This window comes from Ochotona curzoniae, unplaced genomic scaffold (assembly GCF_017591425.1).
Source record: "Ochotona curzoniae isolate NIBS_2020 unplaced genomic scaffold, NIBS_Ocur_1.0 scaffold_4506, whole genome shotgun sequence".
Classification (NCBI taxonomy): Eukaryota; Metazoa; Chordata; class Mammalia; order Lagomorpha; family Ochotonidae; genus Ochotona; species Ochotona curzoniae.
Genome location: NW_024467119.1, coordinates 68,902,323 through 68,919,278, shown reverse-complemented (window position 1 = coordinate 68,919,278; position 16,956 = coordinate 68,902,323). Strand labels below are relative to the sequence as shown.

General features: G+C 43.2%; 1 protein-coding gene across 3 annotated transcripts in view; it reads left to right on the top strand.

The window, feature by feature from the left end:
- Nucleotides 1–322: 322 nt before the first annotated feature.
- Nucleotides 323–16,956, top strand: part of TBC1D9 (TBC1 domain family member 9) — a 119,892-nt gene continuing 103,258 nt past the window's right edge. The window contains exon 1 of one of the 3 annotated variants that reach the window (XM_040967411.1): nt 323–1,237. In XM_040967411.1, coding sequence (XP_040823345.1) covers nt 1,108–1,237 — 130 coding nt within the window. In that variant the 5' untranslated portion in view covers nt 323–1,107. The remainder of the gene's footprint in view (nt 1,238–16,956) is intronic. The other 2 variants (XM_040967410.1, XM_040967409.1) reach the window with 2 other exon arrangements.

Genomic DNA, 16,956 nt, shown 5'->3' with positions numbered 1-16,956 from the left:
AATTCTGCCATGGCCCCTCGCAGCTCCAAGTGCCGGACATAGGAACAGCTGTGGTGTGAATTAGTTGGTCTAAGCTTTTGGGCGTCTTCCAGCTTCGCTATTGCTCATACCCTGCAGGTCAAGAAAAGAAGTGATGTAACGCACTTAGCCCGGCCACTTTAATTACAATGGAACCAGTAGGGGGAGGGGTCACAGGCGGGGACAAGTTTAGCGCATGACTCGCCCTAGGGATGCTGGAAACAAAAACATCGCCAACCATTGGCTGTCTCCGTTTCCGAACCCACAGCCTTGCTCGCTCCATCTCTGGAACCTTAAAACACACATTTCCTGGGGAAAGGGGTGGCGCCATCCCGTACAGCGTCCACCTGACACACACAAACAGCACGCCCGGCCGCTGCAAGGTTGGCTGCGTCCCCGGGGGCTGGCATGGGCGTGGGGCCGAGGGCTAGGCTCCCGGTTGCCAGCAGGCTCGCCCGAGGCCAGCCTCCGCTCCCGGGTTCGGCGAGCAAAACCCTCGGGGTCCCCCCGGATCGCTCCAACTGAGCCGCGCTGTCGTCATTCATTCGCAGTGTCCGGAGCGTCCTTCCTGCGCGGAGCTGGGTTTCGGGGCCGGCGGCCCGGTACTCGGATTAAGGTGCGGTGACTTCGGGAGTTGCGAGTAGCCTCAGGCGGAGGCGCTCGGGAGCCTCCGAGGAACAGCCGCGCCCCAGCCCTGCCCTGCCCGGCCCGGCCCCGGGCACAGAGCCGAAGCGCTTGCATTGCCGAGCCGGATCCTGGGACTGAGCCACACCACTTCCTCCTCCTCCCGCTCCTCTTCCTCCTCCCGCTGCCGTGCGCCGGCTGCGGCGCTGCGGGCCTGGGCGTCTGCGGCGCCTGGCGGGGAGAGGATGCTGCTCGCCGGGCTCGCGTTCTCGCGGTGCTCCTCGGCCACCCGCTGGGGCTCTGTGGCAACCAGGGCACCTTGGTGAAGTCGCTGGCCGCCGCTGTCGCCGTCACTGCACCTAGCAAGCGGACGCGCGTGTGCCCGGAGTGCGCGCCTGTGCGCGCCGTGGCGAGCAGGAGCCGACCCCGCGGCCCATTGTGCGTCGGCCCGCGGCGGCCGGGAACATGTGGGTGAACCCCGAGGAGGTGCTGTTGGCCAACGCGCTGTGGATCACCGAGAGGGCCAACCCCTACTTTATCCTGCAACGGAGGAAGGGGCACGCCGGCGATGGGGGCGGCGGCGGCGGACTGGCGGGTAAGGACCCGGGCGGGCCCAGTCCTGCGGGAGGGTCGGTGCGGGAGCTGGGGTTGCCGGGGACTGTGGGCTCCTGAGATGCCGCCCGGTCCCACGGACTGCAGGTCCGATCCCGCGGCGCGCGTGCAAGGCGGCTGCAGGGACAGACTGCGCTTCGGACCTTGTGGGGCTCCGGGGGCTTTCGCGCACTGGGCGCTCCTTGAGTGGGTGACTGAGCTTGGAGATGAGTGAGGCGGGATTCTGGAGAGCATTATCCCGTGTCAGCTGAGTATAACATTCCCTCCGCCACTTAAAAAACAGATACTGCTTTATGTGTGGAGAAGGGGGCTGTTAGATATTTTTTTTTTTACTTCGTTGTTTTTACTGGCAGCAGCGAGATCTGGGACAAAAACGCTCTTTTGTTTGCAGGAAAAACGTAAGGAGCCTATGTGGTCATTTCCTATATTATTTATGACTGAAGGGAATGAGTAAGGAAAAAGGAATTCTTTTGTTGGACCTAAGTAGATGCAAGACAAAACAAGTTATCTGGTTCTCCCATTGAGAATCATCGCTGTAACTGCAATCTGAATGTTTTAAGTGGATTACTTCTCCCGGACCCAGTGTTATTATTATGACTGTAATTGCAGCCATACCATTTCGATAATTCGGGATTGTTTGCCTCAGAATTAGACGCACTTCCCAAACAGTGCCTTTTGGAAGGATCTTCCCTTTTATGAATTAATCATGCGATGACACACGTAATCCTGAAAGCTTGGGGCACTAGAGAAATACCTTCCTTCTCCCTCCGGGTTAGTTACAATGACTAGAATTGGAATACTTTCCACCTAAAAGAAAAGTTAGCAGAAGAAGTAAGTTAAGGAAGAGATGCAGAAAAGGCTTGAATTTTCACCTTTTTAGACTAGGGACCAAAACACTCTCACTGTCCAGGATTTTGCATTCTGGGCAAATTGCTTTCCAAATGCCCTGGTGTGAAAGAAAAATTCTGCGTATACTGTGCATTTTGTAGTTCTTTTACTTATGAGCTAGCTCTTTCAACGTTAAAAATCAAATCTCAATAAATGAAAATCAAAGCTTACACTGGCATCTGTCTGGAAGACCTTGCTGTGCATGGGCTGGCCTGTGGGTAATTTGATTTGTCTTGCATTTTTTTTTTTGACCATAAAAGAGAGAAAAAAAATCTTCTGTAGCTGCTGATCCCCTTTTGGAAATAGCAAGTACTGGTTAGTTTTGTACAAGCTTTCTAAAAGCAGTTAATAAGTAACTCACATATCACATGCTGGGATAAGCTCAGGCAATTTTAAAACTAGATCAACAATATAGTTGGTTTGTCTCTGTAACAAAGAACATTTCCTGCTGGGGGTAACTTTTAGGTCATGTTATCCCTGTATTTCTGTCCTGGGGTCCTTTGCAATAATGGGATGTGACAAACTCAGGGATAAAGAGCCAGCTTTCTTTATTGAATATTTCTGTTGTGTTCCAACTTTAGCTACTATAATTCATTTGGAATCTCACCTGTGTCTGTTAGTACTCTTGTTGGTGACCTAACTTCAAGTAGACAAAATAGCATCTTTAAAGTTAAGAATTTGGTTATCTTACTTAATGCTAGAATAACCAAAATTATAGTTGTGAATGAAGATTGCCAGAACATTCATTCTTTCTTCAACCAATGGAGGTAAAATGGCCTAGAGGGGAGGTGCCATGGGTGTGAAATATAGCAGGAACATTTTACAAATCCTTGTACTGTGTGTCGTATATTCCAACTCAAATGTCAGTTCTTTTATTCATGAACTTACTAAATCACTTAGCAAATATTTGTTGGCAACTTCTAAAGTGCTGGTGTCATGAAGCGCACAGCCTCGCAGAAGACAGATGTTGATGATATCAACACATGAATTAATGTCAAATTGTCCCTGTAGGAGGGCCTGGCCGTTCAGAATCCAGCATAACTCAAATGAGGAGTGTAGCGAAAAGACAGGCAGATGGAGGCAGAGTTATGGAAACTAGACAAGGCAAAGCAGTGGGTGTTCCTACCTCAGGTGTTCCTGCACTGTCTGAACCGGAGCCAGGGAGGAGGAACTGGGAGACAAGCAGTCACCCCTGGGAGCGCAGACCGAGAAGCAAGGGAGGAGTGGGGGAGCACTCATCCTGACTGCCCTCTTCCATACCCCTTCTCCCTCGCTTGTGCAGTTGCTTTCCATCAGTGGGGCCCAGTAGAAGCTGGCTGGACAGAGTCAGGGCGTTACAGCCTCCTGGGAGCCGCCTCCCTCACGGGGTGGATCTAAGTGGTAGAGGGCAGACCAAGAACAGTCTGTGCACTGTTAAAGACAAGAAGGTGATGTTGCGTTCTTGTGAACAGAAGTGGATGGGGTCTAAAGGAAGGATTTCCTTAGGAAGTAGCGTTTGAGCTAAGAACTGGAGAAAGATAAAGGATCAGTCTGTGGGGCAAGATCTCAGCAAAATGCATTATCTGCACCACTGCACTTGTTTCTGTAAAGCAAACGGATGACAAACAAGTGGAGGTGAGTTGGCCAGTGATGCTCAGTGTGTAGTCACTGTGGTGTTAAGATGCTAGCTAAGGGGTCCGGTGTGATAGCCCAGTGGCTAAATCCTCACCTTGCATCTGCCAGGATCCTGTATGTGCACTGATTTGTGTCCTATATGCTCCACTGCTTTTCTTGACCACACCACCAGTTTCTGTAGTTTTAGCCATATGTGTGGTATTGCAGTAATGTCACACTGTGGGGTAATTTTGCTTTTCCAAGTCGATGATGTTGAGCACTTCTCATGTGGGCATGTGAAATGTTTTGTGACATAATCATTCAAGTTTCTTACTCATTTTTTCAATTGTTATTTTTTTCTTACTGACCTATCAGAATATTCTGTATGTTCTGAATATAAACCCCTTGTTGGTTAACTGTGATGGCATCTTCGTTCTGTGGTAAATGTTACAGTGTTAATCCCCAAATTTCATGGAGAGTGAGTTCTTCAATATTGTGTGAAAGAGGGGTCAAAATTTTCTTTTACATTATTCTTTTATGTGCGTACATTTCGCCCAACATGGTTTGTTAGCGTTCTGCCCAAAATGCTTTGTAGGAATTTTTTTTTTTTTTTTTTTTTTGGTTATAAACCAAATGCCCAAACACATACTAAAGATCTGTTTTAGTTTTTTTGGACTATTCCTCGTATTTATTAATATGGTTTTGTGTCAGTGTGTTATTATAACTTTCCAATAGCTTATTTTCAGTAGCCCAATCCTCTTATCTTGTTCAGAGTCTTTGATTGTTTTTAATTGTTTATATATTTCAGCATCACTTTATTAAGTACTACCAAAACAAAATAATACTAGCGACACAGACTTAAGCTTCTTTGGATTTGGATTCAGATTAGATTGAATCTTTAAGTATATTTTGGAACAACTGTTACCTTTATAATATCCAGTCATCGAGTCCATGGACATAGTATGTTTCCCTATTTGATCTTCAAACATTTCTGTTAATATTCATTGTGGGACTGGTGCTGTGGTGTAGCAAGCTAAGCTTCCATCTGCAATGCCAGTATCCCACATGCCAGTTTGACTCCTAGCAGCTCCACTTACAGTACAGCTCCATGCTAATGGCTTGGCAAGGAAGCAGAGGACCAAAGTCCTTGGGCCCCTGCACCCACATGGGATACACAGAGAGGGATCCTGGCTTTGGACCAGCCCAGTTCTGGCAACTGTGGCCATTTGACGAGTAAGCCATCAAATGGAAGATCGATCTCTCTCTCTCTCTCTCTCTCTCTCCTCTTTGTAAATCTGCCTTTCAAATTAAAAAAATAAATAATACATCTTTCAAAAATAATATTTCATTGTTTTCCTGTGTAAAGGCTTTTCACATTTTAAGTTTTTTCTTAAATATTTAGCAGTTTTTGTTCTGTTGGATATTTAGTTCTTTTAAGATTTATTTTTATTTTAAGGGCAGAGTTATAGAGAGGAGGGGAGAGATCTTCCAATCCAGTGGTCCACTCTCCAAATGGCCGCAGTGACCTGAGCTGAGCCAGTCTGAAGTCAGGCTCCAGGAGCTTCCTCTGGGTCTCTCAGTGGAGACAGGGGCCCAAAGACTCAGCCATCCTCCACTACTTTCCCACGTCACTAGCAGGAAGCTGGATGGGAATTAGAGCAGCTGGAACCTAAACTGCTTTCCACATGGCATGAGGTGCCACAAGGCAGGGAGGTTCAGCCTAGTGTGCTGTGGTGCCATCCCCAAGTCATTTTGGTAAGATGAAAAAATATATAACTGGTTTTTTACCTTAACCTTATATTCAGAAAGGTTAGCTTAAGAACTGAATTCTAGTAATTTATTTATAGGTTCTTTGTATTTTTTGCATAGACAACCATGTCATCTAATAATATTGACAGTTTTATTTCCTTTCTGGTTTTTATATTTTAATGTATGTTTTTGCCTTTCTTCATAGGCTGGAGTTTCTTGTACAGTTCTCTAAAGACTTTCAACATTTGTTCATGATTGAGTAGGATGATTTTTTACAGATTTTTACAGATTTTAAAAATTTGTATTTAATGACTTGAGAGGCAGCTGTAAAAGTTACATTTCAAAGACTTATTCTTTTCATCTGTGTTTCAAATGTATTGGCATAAATAGTTATTAATAGTATTATCATGATTCTAATGTTATAGTATATAATTATGTCTCCTTTTTTGTTCTTGAATTTCATTATTTATACCTTTACCTTCTTAATTTGTCTTTTTAGGCATTTCTGAATTTTAGGTCTTTTGTTTAAAATAACTGTAGGACCCACATTGTAGATTTACTGTCTAGTTAGTTAATTTCTATAATAATTTTTATTTCATTTTTCTTTTGGTGTAAGCTGTTAATTTCTCACCTTCAGTATGATTAGTTAGTAGATTTTTCTACTAACTTCCTAGATCTGTAAATTTCCGCCTAAACATGGTTTTCATACCTGCATTATACCACTAAGTTTTGATGTTTTATTTACATGATTATTACACTGGCAATAATATCTAATTTTTCATTCTCATCTTTTTGTAACTATAGTTATTTAAAAGGTATTTTGTAATTTCCAGATATTTGGTATTTATTTTAATGCAGCTAGGAACTGTAATCATTTTACATTTCTGTGCTTTGGTGGTCAGACTTTGTAAATGTTAGTATGTTTCAGTTGAAGAACATGCATTTTATAGTTGCTGGATTAATGATTTGCTTGTATTTATTTGATAAGCACTTATAAGTACTTAATAAGTTAGGTAGTTATCAAATTTTTCGTATTTTTAATATTCTAATTGTCAGTTACAGATGCAATATATTTAATATAGCTATTAAATTGCATTACATTTAATTACATAAATTACATTTAATATAATTGCAATAACAGTCTTGATTTTGACTACGTCTGTGTAGTTCAGTTTTTGATTTTTGTGGTTTGTGGATTTCTTATGAGTTATTTATATACACGTGATTTTAACATGCTCCTCATGAATTAAGAAATTTAACATTATGAAATGTTAGCTTATCCTCCAAAATTGCTTTTTCATCTCAATATTACAAGATTTATTTGATAAAAAGGTCATCTATAAAAGTAAAGGATGAGAAAAATTTTGATTAGTGTTTGTATGATATGGTTTTTACACTTTTACTTTCCACTTTTCTTTATCCTTATGTTTTACATGTGTTTTCTGTAAATAATAAGTACCTTTTTTTTAATCCATTTTTAAATCTTTTGTCTTTAATAGGATTATAAGCCTAATCAGATTCTTTGGCTACTGTACATGTGCCTTGAATTTAAATGTAATATTTTATTAAGTATTTTGTTTTTTTTTCCTGCCTGTGCTATGTTCTCTTTATTTGCCTTTGATGCTTTTTGAGTTATTATTATTATTTGAAAGGGAGAGAGAGAGAATGAGAGCTGAAATGGAGAACAGAGCTGATACTGGAACCCAACAGTGCTAGTGTGGGCTGCAGGTGTTCCAAGCTTCAATTTCCATGGCTGTGCCAAATACCTGCCCCAGAGTCAATTATATCTTAGCATCTGTTTATTTATTTATTTTGTCTTTTTAATCTGAAAGACTCAGGAAGCCAGAGGCAGGAGCCCAGAGTTCCATCTGGGTCTCCCAAATGGGAGGCAGGGATCCAAGTCTTGGATCCTTATGTGCTGCTTTCCCAGGCACTGAACTGGAAGTGGAGCAGCCAGAACTCAAGTTAGCACTCCAGTATGGGATGCACCTTAACACGCCTTAGGTGGCTCTACGTTAGCTAGACGTTTTAAACTTATTTGATTTTTCTTTTAGTGGTTATTTGGGAAATTACAAATGCATTTTTTGTCAATTGGTACTTTTTTATTTTTAAGATATGTACATTTAACTTTTTTCTCCTTTTTCTTTTGAATAATGAAAAAAATCCTGGCATCCTGGAATTCCATGTAACCCACTTGCAATCACATGCCATTGTAATGCATTTTAATTCTTAACGTTTCAAACCAAGAATGTGTGATTCCTGCTATTTGTTTTTAAGTCTGGCTCCCGTTAGATTTCCATGTTTACTATTTCTGTAGTGCTTTTCTTTTCTCATGCTGAAAAATTTTTTTCTATGACCTGAAATCATTCTTTACTCTTTCTATGACTAATGAAAGACTATTAAAAGACTAATGAGCAAATTTTCTCAATGTTTATATAACTGCATTATTATGCTTTCAACGTTGAAGATATTTTTATTTTGAATGATAACAGTTAATATTTTTTACATGGTTAATATGTTCAAGTGTGTTCTGATTCACATATATCTTTTTTTTAAATTAAATATTTATTTTTATTGCAAAGTCAGATATACAGAGAGGAGGAGAGACAGAGAGGAAGATCTTCTATCCGATGGTTCACTCCCCAAAGTGACAGCAATGACTGGTGCTGTGCCAATCCGAAGCCAGGAGCCAGGAGCGCTTCCGAGTCTCCCACAGGGGTGCAGGGTCCCAAGGGTTTGGGCTATCCTGGACTGCTTTCCCAGGCCACAAACAGGGAACTGCACTGCTAGGCCACCGCACCAGGCCCCACATTATCTTTTAGCAAGTAAATACCGCTGAATTGTAGCTCCTTGTAGATGATGCCTCTTTTGTTTCCCAATTGCTCTTAATGTTTTCTGTGTGGTGTTAGTCTGGTGTAGTTTTTCTTTCATATAGATAAGAACTTTTTTAAAGCCTTGCTTGGGAGTAGTAGGACTTCTTTAATTTATAAACTTTCACTTTTCCTTTCACTCATATCTTTTTAAAATATGTTACTTCATATTGTTTTGCTTCTCAAATCATATCTATGTTAGACCTGACCTTCTATTGTCTCTTGAGTGTCACCTGCCTCCTGATTTTTACTTCATCAGTTTTGGCTATTTTCATCTGACCTGCGTTCCAGCTGTTTCTTTAGCTGTTGTTAATCTCAGCCATTCTTTTTTTTTTTTTTAAGATTTATTCATTTTTATTATAAAGTCAGACATACAGAGAGCAAGATCTTCCATCCGATGATTCACTCCCCAAGTGAGCTGCAACGGCCGGTGCTGTGCTGATCTGAAGGCAGGAACCAGGAACCTCTTCCAGGTCTCCCACATGGGTGCAGGGTCCCAAGGCCCTGGACTGCTTTCCCAGGCCAGAAGCAGGGAGCTGCATGGGAAGTGGGGCCACCGGGATTAGAACTGGCGCCCATATGGGATCCCGGCGCGTTCAAGGCGAGGACTTTAGCCACTAGGCCATGCCGCCAGGCCCCTCAGCCATTCTTAATTGTTTTCTCAAGTCTAAAATTTTTCATTGTGCTCATTTTCATATTCCTAATTTTCACAACACTTTTTTTGTTTTAAGGAAATCTCTTGAGTATGTTATTCACTTAATATCTCTCCAAATTTATTTTTATTTAAGGGGCAGAGTTACAGAGGGAAGGAGAGGCAGAGAGAGAGCTCTTCTGTCTGCTGGTTCATTGTCCAAATGAGTACAATAGCCGAAGCCTAGCTGAGCTGAAGTTACAAGACAGGAGCCTCTTCTGGGTCGCCCATTTGGTAGCAGGGGCCCAAGGACCTGGGCCATTTTCTGCTGCTTTTACAGGCACATTAGCAGGGAGCTGGATTGGAATTGGAGCTGCTGAGTCTTGAACTTTGCCCATGTGGTGTGAAGCTTCTTGTTCCTGTCCCAGCACTGGCTTTCCTTTGCAGCCATCTGGGAAGTGAACCACTGGATGGAAGAGCTCTCTGTTTCTGTGCCTGTCTGTATTTCTGTAACTGTCAAAATGAAGAGATACATATTTGAAACAGAAACATCTTGTCTGTAAGATAATTTAGTTACCTATATGACTCTTTTTCTGAACTTTACCTGGGTTAACACAAAGCAGTAAGCGTGAGTACTCTGTGTCCAAGGTTTGAGATGCTTTTAGATATCATCTACATGTTTGTGAACTCATCTTTATAAAGCATCGCTGGCTCATGGATTGCAGGATGGCATGATTTTACTCAAGAGGCTTTTGTGTTTTCTTTTTGTCACCCGTGTGTTGGTTATTCAGTGGCGCATTTTTTGCAATTCCATGGTGCTGTAATTTTATTGTTCTAATTCATACCGGTTGTTGACCTTATTCTGTGGCTACCCATTTAAGGGAATGTATAGTGATGGAGTTAGAGAGACTGCCATATGTGGAGGTACAATGCAACATGCATCCCTGCTTCCAAACGAAAGATGAACTCCCAGTGAAACTGTTGGAAATGTGTAGATAATGGGATGCCAGACTGTCTGACATTGTCTGTACCAGCAGTGTCAGGGCACACTTAAATGACAGACTGATGGAATCATGACTCCTTATGAAGGACTATGCTATTGTAGCAACATGGAAAAAATCAGTCGGGGTGGGATGTTTTTTTTGTGTGTTGGGGGGGGGAGGGACATCCCAGTCTCCGAAATTGTACCATTAAATTCAAAAATTCAAAACAAAAATTAAATAAAAAGGAAAAGCAAGGCTAGAGAAAATATGTTCCAGGCTTTCTTGAGAAATGTGAGGAATGTGAGAGGTGAGGACAGCCGCCCTGTGTAGGAGCCCGGCCCATTGGGTTCCGCAGTGCCTTGTGTGGGAGAAGACCCACTTTAAGAAGATGTTGGCTTGTACACTGGTTTCATTGCTGGGCCTGCCCACCAAAACCTGCTTCCTAATTGTGTACAAAACAAAGTCCTGTGCTTCGGAACTAGGCAGCTCATGACCCTTACCAGCTGTGGTGGACACCACTTGAGTTCCCTGTCTCGGAGGTTGAAGCCCACGCATGCCTGGTCGTGCTGGGAATGCAGGAAATGCTGCAGGTGAATTACAAAACCACAAGCCTTGTTCTTTGCCCGCACAGCCCTGTGTTGTTTGTCTCCCAGGGCGCTGCTCCCTCTCTGCTTAGGAAATAAACCACAGGACTCAAATCTCAGCTCCACCTGCTGCTGAAGATGGTGTTTGTGAGGTTTCTGAACTGTTCATTTTTGGTTTTGTTTTGATCTAAAATTGTCAGCCCCTTTGAAGCTTCGGAAGAGAAGTTACAGAAACTTCAGGAAATATGAGATTTCTTGGTGATGGTCCCCCAACGGGTTCTAATTCTCATCAATGCATGAGCAACTGGACCCTTCTCCAGTTTAGGAGACACTGCGGTTTTAGAAAGATGCCGATAAAGTAGATGGAACGTGCTCTGGTGTTTAAACAGCTTATCAAAATGAAGTCATATACTCATGGGCTGTGGAGGAGGTCATTTTGACCAGCAACCTTACATTATTTCTGCAAAGCCCCTCCCACTCTCATCCCTCATCCCTCCCACCTCCTGTGGTCTGTGACTCAGGAAGGGCTAAGGGGGGAGATGATGAAGGAACTGTTTCTGTTTGTAGTGTAAGTGTGTACATGTACGCACACTTAAATGGTCATGTAACACCACTTTTAAAAAGTTCATGAGGGCCCGGCGCGGTGGCGCAAGTGGTTAAGGTCCTCACCTTGCACGCCCGGGATCCCATATGGGCGCCAGTTCTATCCCAGCAGCCCCACTTCCCTTCCAGCTCCCTGCCTGTGGCCTGGGAAGGCAGTCGAGGACGGCCCAAAGCTTTGGGAACCTGCACCCGTGTGGGAGACCCAGAAGAGGCTCCTGGCTTCGGATCAGCATAGCATCGACCGTTGCGCTCACTTGGGGAGTGAATCATCGGACGGAAGATCTTCCTCTCTGTCACTCCTCTCTGTATATCCGCCTTTCCAATGAGAAAATAATAAAAATAAATCTTTAAAAAAAATTAAAAAAAAAGTTCATGAAAAAGTTCATGAAAAATGGAATTAAAATATGATGCTTATGTTCATGAACTTCAGAAACTTTTTTTTTTGAAAAAATCTTAGAGAAAGTGAGAGCAAGAATACAAGAAAGAAATCCCCAAATGGCTGAAATGGCCAGAGTTGGGCCAGACTGAAGCCAGGAGCCAGGGGTTTCTTTTAGGTCTCCCACATGGATGGCAGACTTAAGCACTTGGACCATCTTCCAGTGCCTTCCAAGGTATTTTGCAGGGAGCTGGATTAAAAGCAGGGCAGCCAGAACTAGAACCAGTGGTCCAATGGGATGCCAGTACTGCAGGCAGGCAGCAGCTTAACCCCGTGAACTCCACTAAATGCTTGGGCCATCACCTGTTACCTTACAGGTACATTAGCACCAAATTAGCTCAGAAGTGGAGATGGGACTCAAACAGTCACTCTGATTTGGGAAGCAGGCTTCCCTACCTATGGCCACATGCCCACCTGGCATGTAACCTTTTGAGGATCCTGGCATTCTTTTGAGATGAAAGAGATGTTTTGAATGTGAGCTCCTGATGAAACAGACCTGACCGAATGTTCTGGCTGAAAAGCATTTCCCCGCACAGGAGCTCCTCCAGGACAAGCGCTGTGTTTTGCAGATTGAAATGGTTCAATAAGTGCTTTACTGCCTTCATCCTCTGGTGGAAGAAAATATTCCCATAATCTCTTCAGATGCTTCAAGACTGGGCTAGGCTGAAGCCAGGAGCTGGAAACTATGTGGGTGAAAGGGGCTCAAATACTGGGGCCACCTTCTACTGATTTCCCAGAAGTATTAGCAGACAAGTGGATTTGAACTGGAGCAACCAGGACTTGAGCGAGTGCCCATAAGTTCAAGTGGTAGAGGGTTATCATGCTATGCTACAACACCGGCCTCTCCAGTAACTTTTGGAAGATCCCTTGTGTTTTGCAAAATATTTTTCATAATATATGGAAAATGCTTATTGTGAGAAAACTGCATAGATTTTGGATTTTTTCTCACACCAAAACAGATTCATATATATTCCGTTTTTCTAGATTGTCAGGAATCTGTCATTTGGAAAAGTTCTTTGCTTGTTAAGCCAGGGAGCTATGAAGAAGCCATCAGTACATTTTCCTGCTCTGCTTCTTATGCTGCCCTGTGTGTGAGAGCTCGGAGGAGGGCTAGTTTTCTTGCAAGGTGTCCAGCCACTACTGCTGAATTTGTGTTTGCTTCCAGTGACATTGCACAGTAATGCAGTTAGGCTATTTGTATATCCTTTCAGGGAGCAGTGGCTTCGTGTTTCCTGTCTGTGGGAGTCAATCAAGAGACTCACTAGGTTTTTCCTTCTCTCTGGTCCCTGGAGAGCCAGAAATGGTTATTTTTACTGTGATGCAGTGTGCTCTTCTGAGTTCTGCCTAGGCTCAAGGAGCGAGAACTGGGTGACTAGTCCAAAAGGTGGTGTGTGAGAGGGGCTAGGCCAGGATTGCACCTCCCACCCTTTTCGTTCTGTTATGTAAAGCTGGCTGGGCAGATGTTTGCTGGAGTGAAGGTCAAGTGGAATGTGATAGACATGGTCCCTGTTTGCACTTTAAATAAGCAGTAAAAAAAGTGAGCTCTGTTTAGCTAATACTACCTTTGGTTCTTATTAAAGGCAATCCTTTATTTCATTAGTGAAAATGAATTTGTCAGTCTTCATGCTAACCTAGGAATGGAGGGAGCCTTTAATGAAAATAGGCAGAACTTAACAGACTCATTTTGGCTTCTTGAAACATAGAAAAGCAGAAATTATTCAATCATTTATTCTTCTTACTCCATATTTTATCACATTAGAAATCTATTATAATAACTGAATACATTATTTGTGCAAGCATCCTTATAGTATTTTCAAATCTGTATGATCTAAAATATTTCAGAATCTTGTTATTACAGTTACATTATTTTATTAATGCATGATTTACCATGGAAACATCAATTAACTTGAAGTACAAAGGCAGAGGAGCTAACATTGGTCCAAATTTTTCTGTGGCCCAGGCCTTCTGCCGAGAACTTTTTGTACATTCATGAGCTTGATTGTTCATAACAACCTTGTAGGATCAATTCCCTTGCTGTAGGTGAGGAAACTAAGTGTTAGAAGAAGCTACAGTTTCCTTGTAACAGGTGGAATTTGGATTACAGTTCTGGCTGTGTTTGGAAAGGAAGGGGACAAAGTGGGTCTTGGAGTACGTGATTGGTTGAATGCTGAAGGACAGCCAGGCAAAATTCCAGTCTGGAGAGGGGTGAGGACCTGTAGCTTCAGTTCAGATCTGATTCCCTGCTAATGGGCCTAAGAGCAGGAGATGACCCAGGTGTCTGGGGCCCTGCACTTGCAGGGAGACCAGGATGCAGCGCCAGGCTCTTGGCTTCCCTCACCCAGCCTCAGCCTTGACAGGCATCTGGTGAGTGAACCAGCTGATGGAAGGTCTCTTTTTTTTCTCTGTCCTCCTCTGTCTCTTTTTTCCTTTCCATTAAAAAATTTTTAAAGGAAAATAAAATATGGAGTGTGGGGGGAAAATGTGAGAAGTAATTGAATAAGGCTACCCCTTCCATGTTTGGGAACTACTGACTAGCCGTCGGTCACATTTCATATAACTGGGTGGAGGGAGGATGTCTTGTTTTTTTTTTTTTTTTCCCAAAATAAAGTTTCAAAGGCTTCTCCATTCCAAACCATGCAGTCCAACTGTCTTTGGACTCATAGTATAGATTCTTTTGAGGTTAGGAAGTGAAGAGGGCATTGAGTATGTGGTGGGAGACTAGGCAAGAAGGGCCCTGTTAGTAGGGCTGTTCAAAAAAGACATCAACACACGTGTGTACTGTGAGGGTAGTCACTCTCAAGAAGGTCGTAACTGTCAGTATAGGAAAAAGGTATATTTCACTTTTAATTTTGATAGATTTTAATGTAATTTACAATAAATGTCATAATTGTTTTCCATTGTAGACATAAAACTGTTATTAAGGTGTTCCTGGGATCGTTTTAACTTTGTTTTCAAAAACTACTTTTGTCTCTTAAAGACACTTAAGCTGGAAGAAATTTCACAAGGTCCTGAACAGCCTGAAATTGGACCTCAGCTTTATGTAGGCAATTATGAAATGTATGTTTTTCTGGAAGTAAGGCTCCACCATTTTCCACAGCTCCTGAAAGCAGGTTGTGCATCAAAAATTAGGACCACCCCCCCTCTCCCCTGGGGTCCTACATTCCTCAACTCTGAATTTTCACCAAAGTGTTTTTCAGAAATTTCTGGCTATAGCAGCATTGCAGGATTGGTTCGTATACCATTTCCTGTTCATTGCTTTAGGCTTTCAAACAGTTGAAAATGTTTGGATTTCTTTCTTTTTTTTTTTAAATGATTTTTGTGTTTATTTTAGTGACAAGATTTATAAAAAGTACGGGAGACAGAGAGAAGAGGTAGTGATCTTTTATCTGTTGGTTCGCTCTCAAAAGGTTGCAGCCAGCCAGGTCCGGGACAGGCTGAAGCCAGGAGCTGGGATTCCGTCCTGGTGTATGTGGGTGGCGAGGGCCCGAGCACCCAGATCATCACCTACTGCTTTCCCAGCTGCATTAGCAGCTGGATCAGAAGCAGAGCAACCAGAACTGGACGTGGCCGTCGCTGTGCCACAGTGCTGCCTCCTGGTTTTCTATATATTCTTTGGAAGAAGAGTGTAACAGTCTGTCTACAATGGTAAAATGTTAGCGCTTCACTCTCTCTTATCTTTGTATATTTTTTTTAATTTTATTTTTTTTAAAGATTTATTTTTATTATTTTTTTATTGGAAAGGCGGATATACAGAGAGGAGAGACAGAGAGGAAGGTCTTCCGTCCGATGATTCACTCCCCAAGTGAGCACAACGGGCCGATACTATGCCGATCCGAAGCCAGGATGTGAGGCCCTCAACCACAGCTCTTGGTTTCTTATTGAGAGAAAGACCCTAGAGGTGCCTGCATGCTCTGTGTGTGTGTGTGTGTGTGTGTGTGTGTGTGTGTGAGAGAGAGAGAGAGAGAGAGAGAGAGAGAAAGTTTGACAGAGAGAGAGAGAGAGAAGCAGGGAGGGAGGGAGCCAGGTGTGGTGAGCAGGTGGATTGCGCTAGGGATGGTGTTGCCCTGGCTGTCTCTTCTGCCGGTGGATTCTACTCTCAGAGGCTCCTTGACAGATGCTGTAAGGTAGAGCAGGCAGTGCTGACAACTCTCCTTGCTAATTCTCCTTTCTCATGGTGGGTTGGTGGGGGGGGGGCAGGGGATAGAAAAAAGTGTGGAGTTCAAATCCAGAACCCTGATGGCTTGGTGTTTCCTTTTTTGCACTCTGAAATTCAGATATCCACCAGCTTGCTGCTTAGTTTTGGTTGGGTAGCATAGCCCATCACTGCAGAGCAGATCCATTGCTCCACTTAAACTGTTGCTGGAGTCTGCCAGAGAGGAGGAGCCTGGAAGATCCTCCTGCCTCCTGTTTTCTAATTGGCACCTGGACCACCTCTCCTTTTTCCAAATATAGCCCTTCCTGAATGTAGCTTTTGGTCGTTGTAGAGAGGGGGCCGTGTGTCCAGTAGGCGTGAACACTTGTGTGTCTGTTGCCTGGAGTCCACTGTCCCTCTCACATCACTCTAGCAAAACTCATTTTTTTCCCTCTTCTGACAATCCCAGCATCATGATAAACTGCATGAAGTCCTAATATGGCATTGGGTAGCTTTGTTGTTGTAAATGATCCAAAAATTTGTGGCTCATAATTTGAATGAATCATTCTTTCCAGAAATGTGATTTTGTCAGTATTGTACTAATTTCAGGATGTGTGTTTACCTAAACAAATGTTCCAGTACTTTTTTTACAACTTTACTCATGTAGGTCATACCTTTGATAAAGCTGTAAATGAGCTGCACACTTTTTTTTTTTAAAGATTTGTTTATTTTTGTTGGAAAGTCAGATATACAAAGAGGAAGATCTTCTCTCTGCCAATTCACTCCCCAAGTGGCCGCAGTGACCAGTGCTGAGCTGATCTGAAGCCAGGAGCCCAGGCCTCCCACACAGGTGCAGGGTCCCAAGGCTTTGGGCTGTCCTTGACTGCTTTCCCAGGCTACAGGCAGGGAGCTGGATGGGAAGCAGAGCTGCCAGGATTACAACTGGCGCCCATATAGGATCCTGGTGCATGCAAGGTGAGGCCTTTAGCTGCTAAGCTACTACACCGGGCTTTGCATACCCTTTTCTTAGCTGATTAAGATGTGCTTGACTAGTAAAAGCTGCCTCGTAAGCTTTCCTTTTTGTTATCATTTCCATTTGGCATAGGGATTGTGCACAACTAATTATTAGTTGCACTAAGCTTTCAAGTGTACACTTTTTTAAAAAATAAGTATTTATTTATTGGAAAGGCAGGATTATAGAAAGGGAGGGAGAGACAGAGCTCTTCCTTCCAC